General features: G+C 47.3%; 5 protein-coding genes across 5 annotated transcripts in view; 3 read left to right on the forward strand and 2 right to left on the reverse strand.

Moving 5' to 3' along the window:
• Positions 1-823, forward strand: part of Pmar_PMAR001801 (kinesin heavy chain, putative) — a gene marked incomplete at both ends in the record, with an annotated part of 1,359 nt that extends 536 nt beyond the window's left edge. Inside the window, 4 exons of the mRNA XM_002771194.1 lie at positions 1-13; positions 126-275; positions 338-431; positions 741-823. Of these exons, the coding sequence (XP_002771240.1) occupies positions 1-13; positions 126-275; positions 338-431; positions 741-823 (340 nt within the window). The remainder of the gene's footprint in view (positions 14-125; positions 276-337; positions 432-740) is intronic.
• Positions 824-931: 108 nt separating this feature from the next.
• Positions 932-1,309, reverse strand: Pmar_PMAR001802 (hypothetical protein; the record flags this gene model as incomplete). Its single annotated transcript, XM_002771195.1, has 1 exon — positions 932-1,309. The coding sequence occupies one exon, from the start codon at positions 1,307-1,309 to the stop codon at positions 932-934; it is 378 nt and encodes a 125-aa protein (XP_002771241.1).
• Positions 1,310-2,468: 1,159 nt separating this feature from the next.
• Pmar_PMAR001803 (hypothetical protein) lies at positions 2,469-3,906 on the forward strand (the record flags this gene model as incomplete). Its single annotated transcript, XM_002771196.1, has 5 exons — positions 2,469-2,563; positions 2,617-2,840; positions 2,890-2,985; positions 3,088-3,857; positions 3,880-3,906. 5 exons carry the CDS (start codon positions 2,469-2,471, stop codon positions 3,904-3,906), a joined length of 1,212 nt encoding a protein of 403 aa, XP_002771242.1.
• A 2,679-nt stretch (positions 3,907-6,585) lies between these two features.
• Positions 6,586-7,914, forward strand: Pmar_PMAR001804 (the record flags this gene model as incomplete). The annotated part of the gene is made up of 5 exons (XM_002771197.1): positions 6,586-6,687; positions 6,756-6,853; positions 6,915-7,046; positions 7,203-7,438; positions 7,841-7,914. 5 exons carry the CDS (start codon positions 6,586-6,588, stop codon positions 7,912-7,914), a joined length of 642 nt encoding a protein of 213 aa, XP_002771243.1.
• Positions 7,915-8,951: 1,037 nt separating this feature from the next.
• Positions 8,952-10,810, reverse strand: part of Pmar_PMAR001805 (acetyl-coenzyme A synthetase, putative) — a gene marked incomplete at its 5' end in the record, with an annotated part of 3,650 nt that continues 1,791 nt past the window's right edge. Inside the window, 9 exons of the mRNA XM_002771198.1 lie at positions 8,952-9,182; positions 9,233-9,344; positions 9,580-9,659; positions 9,765-9,900; positions 9,956-10,055; positions 10,105-10,205; positions 10,256-10,345; positions 10,390-10,539; positions 10,593-10,658. Of these exons, the coding sequence (XP_002771244.1) occupies positions 9,042-9,182; positions 9,233-9,344; positions 9,580-9,659; positions 9,765-9,900; positions 9,956-10,055; positions 10,105-10,205; positions 10,256-10,345; positions 10,390-10,539; positions 10,593-10,658 (976 nt within the window). The 3' untranslated portion in view covers positions 8,952-9,041. The remainder of the gene's footprint in view (positions 9,183-9,232; positions 9,345-9,579; positions 9,660-9,764; positions 9,901-9,955; positions 10,056-10,104; positions 10,206-10,255; positions 10,346-10,389; positions 10,540-10,592; positions 10,659-10,810) is intronic.

The following is a 10,810-nucleotide window of genomic DNA, read 5'->3' on the forward strand; positions in this document are numbered from 1 at the left end:
AATGTTGGTCGGAGTGGCGCTAAGGGGAGTACATTAAGGGAAGCCCAGATGATCAACAAATCTCTGAGTACTCTGGTCAGTATCGTTGGTCTCACTTGGTTGTCTATTCCCCTCATATGCCCTAGGGTGACGTGTTGAATGCTCTCCTGGCTGCACAACAAAAGGATGGTGGAGGAAGTCAGTCGAAAACACATGTCCCTTATCGTAATTCCAAGCTCACCCTCATGCTCAAGGATTCGCTTGGTGGCAGCGCCAAAGTACTCATGATAGCACACGTAAGTGTAGGCTGAGGTCACCAGTGCCAAGATTATGCCTCGACGGTCTGGGTTCTGTTCAGGTATCGCCTTGCATCACAGATGTCTCACAGACTTTGTCAACACTGAAGTTTGCATCGAGAGCGCGGATGGTTGAGCTCGGCCCGGCCAACCGGAGTATGCCAACTTGGCATTGCCAAGCTAACGTATCTTTATATGACTTCATAGTCCTGCAACAATGTGGCAAAAGAAGGTAAAGCAGCAAGAAGCAACTCTCGCAGTAGGGACTTTAGAGTACAGCTTCTTGAGCACGCCTATGGCCGCTTGGTTGTCGACCATGAGCAGTACTGGTACTCGATCATCAACAGCTAGCTCAGAAATGAAGCTGAGCATGATGAGAGCAGCTAAGAGCTCAAGTGTCACCATATTTGCAGATGTTGGTCTTGTACCACCGGATAGAACTTTCTGTCTGGTTTTTTGTGGTAGGTCACTCAGCCGATAAGCAAACCAGAACGTCTGGCCCTTCATCCAAATACAACCCCCATACGGTCAAGACTGGCATCGCATGATGCCAGGACAAGGCTAACCGGTTCGGAATTACCGTATCTTGTCATATACTCAACAGGAGATGATTCAAAAATCTTCTCCAGGGCAGTCATCCTGCCTTGAAGGAAGGATCAGGGTATCGAAACACCTGTAGCTTCAAGCCAATCTTTTACCCGCTTAGGAATCTTCTTATGTGCAGTGCAAGTGAATGCATCGCCAAAGATGCCGCCAGGACCCATGGAAAACCTAGCAGAGTCTCTCTCAGCTGTAGATCCCGGAGGCTTCCATGAACCATCTCGACTTCTATCCAAACCAAGAACTGTAAGGCTTTTGCCTTCAACCTTTTCAACAGGGCTTAGGGACAATTGATGTGAGGGAACCAGCTTATCAAAATCGGCCGAAGCACCCAGGTCTAACTGTTCCAGTGCAAGCTTCATTTGAGGAGTGAGCTCATACTTCGTATCCCAACCTTCCGTGGCATGATCAAACCACGTCCGTAACTGGTTCATAGCCAAACGAGCCGTTGCATAGCAATAGGTTGGGTCGAAGTATCGCCCACATAGTGCAAAAGCTTGCCGTTTGCTCAATACAGATGGTACCAATACCTCTCCAGCATCTATACTGGGGCAGTCGGTAGAGAGTTCATTACTACTCGAGATTTCCCGGACTAAGGTGAGAAACTTCCGAGTCACTACTCAAGTGCGTCTTCTTTTTTTCTGGTATCTCTACTCCCAAGTTGGGAGTCCCAACGAAGGAGCTATCTTACACAGGATAGCTTCAAACGTTTGTACTAGATTTTTTGCTGCAAGTACGAACAAATCATCATAATACATATAGTACGCGAATTGCATGCATCCGATTTACCGATACACATGTACATTCTAGTATATCCAACACTACCTTGTGGTAGATCCCGTCATGAAGCTTGAATGATCGCGTAAAGCTATTACATTTCATCAGAGTCTCTTAATATTTAGTCATTCCCAATTTGGTAACATGTTTGACAAGTCAGCAGCAAGTCCTGAAAGCGACAAAGGAGAAAAACGGGACACTAGGGACATTTCACGTGTCGAAAAACGGGACGTTAAGGATATTTCACGTGTTGATGCACATTGATGCGCTTGAGTATCTTGGGGTCAGTTTCATGTGAAACCTCTAACTATTGGGAGCCGAGGCACTATCCGTGACTAACCTGAAGACGATCACGGTAATACCTATCGTGATCGGCTTCAGATCAGCCAGGAACTCGCGGAAACACTCCTTAATGCCTCGTGGATATTCACGCCTATGGATTCCATGTTTGGCAAATATTTGTGCGCAGCCACATTGTGCGAAGCCACATTGTGCGAAGCCACATTGTGCGCAGCCTATCTTCTTCTGCGCGAAGCAGGTACACAACCTTGATACCGGCAATGTCAGATCGGCATACTCGAGTTGAGTCGAGGCGCTCGACTCACCTGTTTTTGGGGTAGCTACTTCCTGGATGGAAAGACTATAAGTATAGAGTGCCGAATAGCCCACGAGCAAATCATTGAAGTTTATTGCGTTTATCGGTGGCGCTTGCTGATGCGGAGGAACACCATGCCTAGGGAGCTCTTCTCTCAGTAGCCTCTGATCCACCATTATATGAAACTACTCCATATCCTGCTGATCCTGACTGCTTCTCTGATGGATGACTCGGAGATTCATGCGCTCTCAACGAATGGTCTCAGTCCCGTCCCCGAAGAGTGCCTCCACGGTATGAGAAGTCCTGGGTTCATACAGTGAGCACGGCGTACTCGGCAGAAGGGTTCTTTGGGAACTCTTATTGTGTCAGGGAATTGTGCATTCCTCCGTTCTTAAACGGTATGATCGTCCATGCTGCTACTGATAGAATCAAGGAGGAATCGATATTGATAGGGTGGGTTCCTGTGTTCTCAGCCACGCTGGACCAGTTTGGGAATAGTCTCGAATTCGATAAAGAGTTAGCATTCTCCGTGCTATTCAGTGAAGTATCTGCCCGTCGGCTCTATGGCGTTCTACGCCATATACCCGACCCGCGTATTGCTCAGGATAGTCGCACCTGAGACCCTTGTTATGGGGGCCTCAGGTACGAGTTTGAACCGTAGTAAAAATTTACGAGCCAGCATTCTGGAGTTCTACGTGAAATTCTCTATTTGTTATCTCTCCAACTCTCAGGCTGGAGGTGAGCAATTCTACTACATACTTGGTTCAGCTATATAAGGTGGACTTCTACGACGAGGGTAATGTGATAATAAGTGAGATGATGTTAGTCGACAATTCTCAGAAACCGTTTTTATGAACGAGCTCCTAGTTCGGCCGGAGAACTACACCATCCAGACGATGATTGTCGAGCCTAAGCAGGATTACGTTAATGATACCAGCCCGAGTTTCATAGTCAGCGTCCATAAATCGTCTCCAGCTATCTATCGTGGACCAGGCATTCGTCTCAGTGAGCCGGGGAACAATATTCGTGGGCTTGATCTCGGTGTGGCGGACATCCCATGCAGCGAAAAGTTCAATTTTACTATGGAGATGGGCAAAAAGAATTTAACACGTTATTACTATCGCCACCTTCCAAGGAACAAAACCGCGAAGGCTATCCTGATTCAATATCATGGTTGGAGTAGCAGCTGTGAAAAATGGGAGGAGTATTCCAAAACCGCCGCTATAGCGGATAAGTATGGCTTCATGTTGATATCTGCGTGCGGCAGCTATTACGGTTTCTATTCCAGCTGGTTCCGAAGCACATCTGGCTGGAATGCTGGGGTTTGCTGTATTCGCGACAATGATGTTGATGATGTTGAATACACCAAACAGATCCTCAAGAATGAGAACAAGAATAACTTACCGGTTTATGGCTACGGTTACAGCAACGGTGGCATGATGGTCGAGTCTTTGTTGTGCCACAATGTCTTGGACAAAGCCGTATCTGTCAATGCCGTACTGGCATTGAAACCCGGTCTACAAGGAGCGTTCAAGACATGCGACACCATCTATAGAAATGAGACCTCGATTGCACCGAAGGTGGCCAGCGTGCACTGTGCCGACGATGGGGTGGTGCCATATAATGGTTCAGTCCCTGGAAGTCGCTACTCAAGACTGAAAAGCTATTTCACATCGACGCTTTTTCCAAGAACGAATAGAGACATGAGGAGGTGGGCCAAGAGATTAGGGTGCGAGACGAAAGCTAGTATTAAGAAGAAGATTAACGACTGGACGAGGCTCAAGGAATGGAAATGTCCAGGAGAGGCGAGAGTGGTATCTATCAAGAGGCTCAACTGCAGTCATACGTCGTACATAAACCCTCACAGCGTTGTCCGAACATTTGATTTTGATCCCGCTGAATGGGCGGCTAAATTTTTCGTGGGGGATACTTCAACTTACGAACCCTTATTAGGCGATGGTCATTAAGCTGATTGAGACAGAAACTCTGTGCCGACTACACATATATAACATTCCAGCTCGTTGGAGCAGTTCCCTCTTTGTCTTGTTATATGCTGTAGTAAGGCATTCGTTGAGCAGTATGTGACCCACTCGTCTATTTAGTGTAGGTAACTACGAATGTTTATGCCCGCACTTTCGATGTTGATTGCGCCTGCAGTGTAGGATTCGACCCATACCAGGAACAGCTATGTGTTGAATCAACCTTGTTGATCCACGCTTCACGTGAGAAATATCATCACGTGGATGTGGACGTGATCCGTTCACATGTGAACGATCGGTCTCGCTCATGGAGTCTATTTTTACTAACATCTTTTTATGCCGTTGTGGGTATAATCCTACATTTCTATGTGTCAGCTCTGACTTCCTATTATCTGATGCGCAACTCACACAACCTATCTAAGACCCGTCTTTAAAGAGCGGAGGAGTTGAGTTGCTACCAGGGCTGATGAATAATATGGCAATAGTATATGACTAAAGAAGCATTCCACGACTCTCGTGATTATAATTATGTTATTGCCTGTCACCAATCTGTGTGAATTATTCATGTTGCTGTTGATTAGATGTGACGCGCTCATTGAAAACCGTGGGTAATGACGAGTGCATCCACTTCAGTGCTTATACGCATGATGCCCATCAGGAGTTCGACTCTTAAGGCGATGTCATTTCTGAGATCTATTTGTCCTGTCAAGTATGTTCATCATGCGTGGAGAGCTCTTTGACAAGTCTCGCGATACTTCGGTCACCGCTGTGCTCAGCTCGGTCGGCCCCACCTTGCGACTGACATAGTAGGGCAAAAGTATCCATTTCGCATACCACGTCATGCGCGTGATGCTTCTCAGTCAAGATTGGTATGAAAAGCTACTCTTATTTGGAGCTGAAAGGTTGGACAGCAGATCTTTTCAAGTGAAATTCACGGCAGGTTTCTGTAGAATTAACACGCAGCAGATACTGAGTACCCCATCCACCACATCTGAGCATATTTTTCGTGCACTTTCTTATGAGGAATGTTGCGAGTGGCTCGCTGCTGTCAAAAGCGCTTTGCTCGCGCATAAACAAATTGTTGCTGAGTAGTCAACTGGGCGCTCCAGTCTGGACCGCACTCATCTTAGATGAATGATGTCACATTAGATATGTAGCTCATATCAGCAACAATGGTGGCACTCTACTCGCAAAGTACAACTACAGTAATTGCCAGCGAACCCGAAGGCTCTTCTGGGTTTCCTCTGACCGTTCGAGACTATGCTGGAGGAATCAAAAAGACATAACCAAGTGCTACCAGCATGGCAGACATATGCAATGCATATTATGCATTAGAACTCATTCAGTGTTGGAGGCCATCAAAGCATCCTGTTGTCCGGAGTGGTGGGTATAGTTCATGGTCCAATCACAACTACTTTCAAGAGATGCAGTGTGAGCAAACCCCAGCATATAGACAGTTCGATACTCAGGCTTACAGACCGTAGTCGACCCTGCTTGGTGCTGCTTTTCACTGCTCCTCAAAGACAGAACACTCGATCTAGCCATACAGACAACATCCGCTCGAGCAGCAATGCATAGTCGCACTCAATCGAACGATCAAAAACCAGACATGTTGATATCAGCGTGGTAAGCTGAGCCTGATGAGCCATTCAGCGCTAGTCGGTTAGCATCAATACAGCGACTATTCAGGTTGGTAGGCCTGGCCGATTTATGCCGGAACTCCGCACCGGTTTCGCGGAGTGACATATTTCTCGGTACAGGACGGATGAAAATACAGTCGGAGGCACATGAGGAAGGGTTGCATACGGAAGCATACGAAGCCTCAATGAATATCATCATTCAGGCTCACATACCGCTCTTATATTGTGAACCGTTTTCGATACAGTCAAACACCGAAAGATGTAATATGCCCAGCAACGGCGACATGCTCTACTAACGATTCACAAGTGAAGACACACCAGAAATATTGAGATCATGTTATGACCAACTCTAGGCCTCTTTGTATGAGCAGCCTTGCAGTAATGTTCAACGATTGCACTCAGAAAATGCTTATCTGCGAGACAGGTGAATCACTAAGGCTAGCGGTACTGTCGAGAGTATCGGCCAGGTTAGCGAAACTAGCATCCGAGAATCGATCTCTAAGGGAAGTTATATCATCGTTGAGAGGCAATATAAGAGTTGTAGCTCGCATACGGTGAGCCTTTCACGATCGAATCCCCGGTAGAGTTACTACTACAGGCCACTAAGTGGCAAGGAAGTCGGGGAGACGGTCGCTGTTCATCTTATAAGTGACGACACAGTGAGTCGTATTCACTGAACATGAGAGTGTCAGGCTAACCGATAGGTTGTGTGCGATATGATGGGTGGGAGAAAGAGAGCGATCCGTTTGGATGCTGCATTCGGCCCTACTGCATCACAAGATGACGTCTATGATTCTTCTATCAAAGACCTTGTACACGCAGTAAGCACACCTGCTCGGATTGTTCAAGTCCGCTCGGAAGAATGTGACACACTCAAACGAGTTTGTAGGTTCTAGATGGCTACAACTCATGCATCTTCGCCTACGGCCCGACAGGCTCCGGGAAGACTTACACAGTATTCGGTTCTCCCGAGGGCAGTGCTCATGTGTGAGGCGACAATGGGTTGAACTCGAGTGAACAGGCCAGTTTGATGCGCTATTGCTCTCAGCGGACTACACGAGCGGATTATGAGAGATTTATTCAGCACCAAGGAAGGTCAAGGGGGGCATCACATGCTCATTTCGATGTCTATGGTTGAAATCTACAACGAATGTATCTACGATCTTCTCGCTCCAGGAAAGTGAGGTGGTCCGTATTCGGTTATTATATTGTATTATTGATTCTAATACCAAAATCAGAGTTGCATTTGTCTACACCAGGCCTGCGATAGTGAAGGCTCTCTCGGGACATCAACTTCGGGGAGGGAATGATAACATTATTGTCGAGGGTCTCACAGAACTGTCTCTAGAAAATCTGAACGACGCTCTGAAGGTGCGCACGCTTCTTGCTGCCAAGATCATGTGTCTATGACCCGGCTTCTTCAGGCTCTCCAAGCGGCGGTGGCAACTCGTCGAACATCATCGACCAATATCAATTCGCATAGTTCGAGGAGTCACTGTGTTGTCACGCTGAGAACGAGTCTGCCATGCCCATATACAGCAACTTGTCGTCACGGGAAACTCAATCTCATCGGTGAGTTACTTGGAAATTACATTCAATCCAGTAAAAGTGCTCAAGCGTCCCAGATCTGGCCGGTAGCGAAAATGTTGGTCGGAGTGGCGCTAAGGGCAGTACATTAAGGGAAGCCCAGATGATCAACAAATCTCTGAGTACTCTGGTCAGTATCGTTGGTCTCACTTGGTTGTCTATTCCCCTCATATGCCCTAGGGTGACGTGTTGAATGCTCTCCTGGCTGCACAACAAAAGGATGGTGGAGGAAGTCAGTCGAAAACACATGTCCCTTATCGTAATTCCAAGCTCACCCTCATGCTCAAGGATTCGCTGGGTGGCAGCGCCAAAGTACTCATGATAGCACACGTAAGTGTAGGCTGAGGTCACCAGTGCCAAGATTATGCCTCGACGGGTTCTGTTCAGGTATCGCCTTGCATCACAGATGTGTCACAGACTTTGTCAACACTGAAGTTTGCATCGAGAGCGCGGATGGTTGAGCTCGGCCCGGCCAATCGGGGAATGCCAAGCTAACGTATCTTTATATGACTGTGGTGTCGAGTTGGGAGTATGCTTCACGGGGGCTTCAGCGAGCATCGAAGACGACAGGCACGGAACTCAACACAGATTAATATTGGATACCCTCACTGGTGGCCCACGATCGTCTAACCGCTCACCGAGCGCTCCTGGAGCGTGTCGGACTTTCCAATCGAAGACAAGCTCTTGAAGGCGGCAACTGCTGTGGTTTAGAGGTGGTTGTGAAATTTTATATAGTCTGCCGGCCGGATGCATTGGGAGTGTCTCTGCACGTCCTTACACATGTCAACAAGACTGCCAACACAACATATTATGGAGAGGAACACTTCACGTAATTCAACGCATGCCAGACAGTGACGGCGAGATGGGATTTGAAGACAGAGGTAGAGCCGCTCAGACGTTCATACATTCCCAACATGCTGAGGACGCAACGTCGCAATATCGACCGAGAGAACTATCGAGTCGAAGCCGTATGACCGGAGATGACTCCTGTCTGTCAACATGATGGATATCGGACGGTCCGATATCCATCATGTTGATTCGGACCAGAGGGCCAGATGATTACACAAACTCCAGATAGGGCAATAATTGCATCCGGCTCGCATTTGATGCCACAGCTCTACGTAACTCCGATAACTGGGCAGGAACGTAATGTAAGTGGCCACAGCTCTACCATATGAAGTTACGAGTATGTCGCTACGCGTGACTGCGGTTACCCGACTGCGAAGAATGATAGGCCTGTAGATGCTTCCAATCGAGTGAGTATCCTAATAAAACTGCCACATACTAATTGCAATCATTTAGTTGCATATTTCATTCTATTCGTAAACAAAAAAGTTGGTGTCGTTGAGAAATAGGCCACGACTTATGCGATGCTGCGGATAACTCACTTACAGAAATATACAGAGAACTCTACCCGCCTAACAGTTCACCAAGAGTAACACAACTCTACTATCAAGTTTTCAGATAATCGAGAGAAGACTAGCAAGCTGAATACGACCGTTGAGCTCAGCTTCCAACGGTCAGAGTCTTCCGCGCACAGCGAGCAGGCTCATAAAATAATAGAGAAATAATAGTGAAATTATGATAATCATTGTAAGTGCGTTGAGAAAGTTCCCTTCCTCATATCCTCGCCATGATGAGCCCTCGCTCTCATAACAATGGCCTCGACAACTTCTGGTTCTGCCAAAGTCGACGTATCTCCCATATCGTTATAGATCCTGTTGGCCACCTGAATTGGATGCAACCCCGTACCAGCCAGAAGCTCCTACTCCCCCCTACCTTTCTTAAAATTCTCCGCATTATTTTACCCGACCTAGTCTTGGGTAATCCCGGAACACACAGGATGACATCCGGGGTAGCAATGGGTCCAATAGACTTTCTTACTTCGTGCCTGATCATACGAGTCGATACAGACATAGAATCAACATGATGCGAATCATCCAAGATTCATTGCTATCATTTATGCAATTATGCAGTCGGCCGCCCATACATGTACGATGCAAAATTGCTAATGTGCCAAATTGGCACTGCCAGTGGAGTGGAAAATCCGAGGCCGAAAGCTCTTAGTAGGATGTGAGTCAAGCCAGCGAGTTGAACATCGATACAGCGAATAGGACGCGGCTTACTTCAATTCTCTAATCAGATCCTCCGACTCGTGGAACCCCTCATTCAAAATGACGTAACAGAAAATACCCTCGCCTTTTACCTGACATGCACACAAAGGCTAACACAGGGATTTGAGCCCGGCTCGCTAGCAAGAGAACCAAACATCCCACCACTACACCAACAACTCCAATGAATATAAACCTACCGGATGAGAGCAGCCGACCACAGCAGCTTCCGAGACCGCTGCACTTTGTACTAAAGCGTGCTCTATCTCAGCTGAACCCAGTCTATGACCCGACACGTTCATAACATCATCGATTCTGCCAGTTATCCAATAATACCTGAAAACATAAGCTACCAATCAATAGTCACTTATATCTCCCTTAGTAGTAGTACCCATCATGATCCCTAACAGCACCATCACCAGTAAAGTAGTAACCAGGATACGGCTCCAAGTAAAGTTGTGTCATTCGACTGTGATCGCCATACACAGTGCCTTGATAAAACCACCTTACCCGAGCCGTACCACACCTCTCCCTTCTTACGGATCATCGAAGGCCAACTCCTCTTGATAGCCAGCAGACCATGGACACTATTACCCTCTACCTCCTTCCCAGTCATTGGGTCCAGCAATGCTGGCTCGATGCTGACAACAGAGACACTTTACCCTCAACTAAGGACCTTAGAAAGGCTCACCCAAAGAAAGGCTTCGTCGCCGATCCCGGCTTGAGTGCTCTATAAGGCATCGGTGTTAGCATAATCCCGCCCGTCTCGGTCTGCCAATACCTGTCATCATGTTATAAACACATACCATCTCTCGCCCAACTTACGTGTCCATGATAGGTACCTTGCCTTTGCCGACCTCATTATAATACCACCTCCAAGCCTCAGGATTGATTGGCTCACCGACACTACCCAACACCCTCAACGACGACAGATCATACCCCTCCAGCGGCGTCGCACCAAATCGCATCAACGCTCTATTAAAACAACACATGAGCTCATCATTTCATACCATCACAATCGGAATCACCTGATCGCAGTAGGAGCCGTGTAGAACTGATTGATTTTATACTTCTGAATAAGGTCCCAATAGCGACTGTTATTAGGATAAGTCGGAATCCCCTCGAATAGGACCACCGATGCTCCGTTTAGCAAGAGGACCGTACACTATGTACCTACGTAACATTACGTGACGAAGCGGCGATCGGGAAACGTCCTTCCCAGTGTAGTAAGAAAGTATGCACATGG

This window comes from Perkinsus marinus (genome assembly GCF_000006405.1).
Source record: "Perkinsus marinus ATCC 50983 genomic scaffold scf_1104296963318, whole genome shotgun sequence".
NCBI lineage: Eukaryota > Perkinsozoa > Perkinsida > Perkinsidae > Perkinsus > Perkinsus marinus.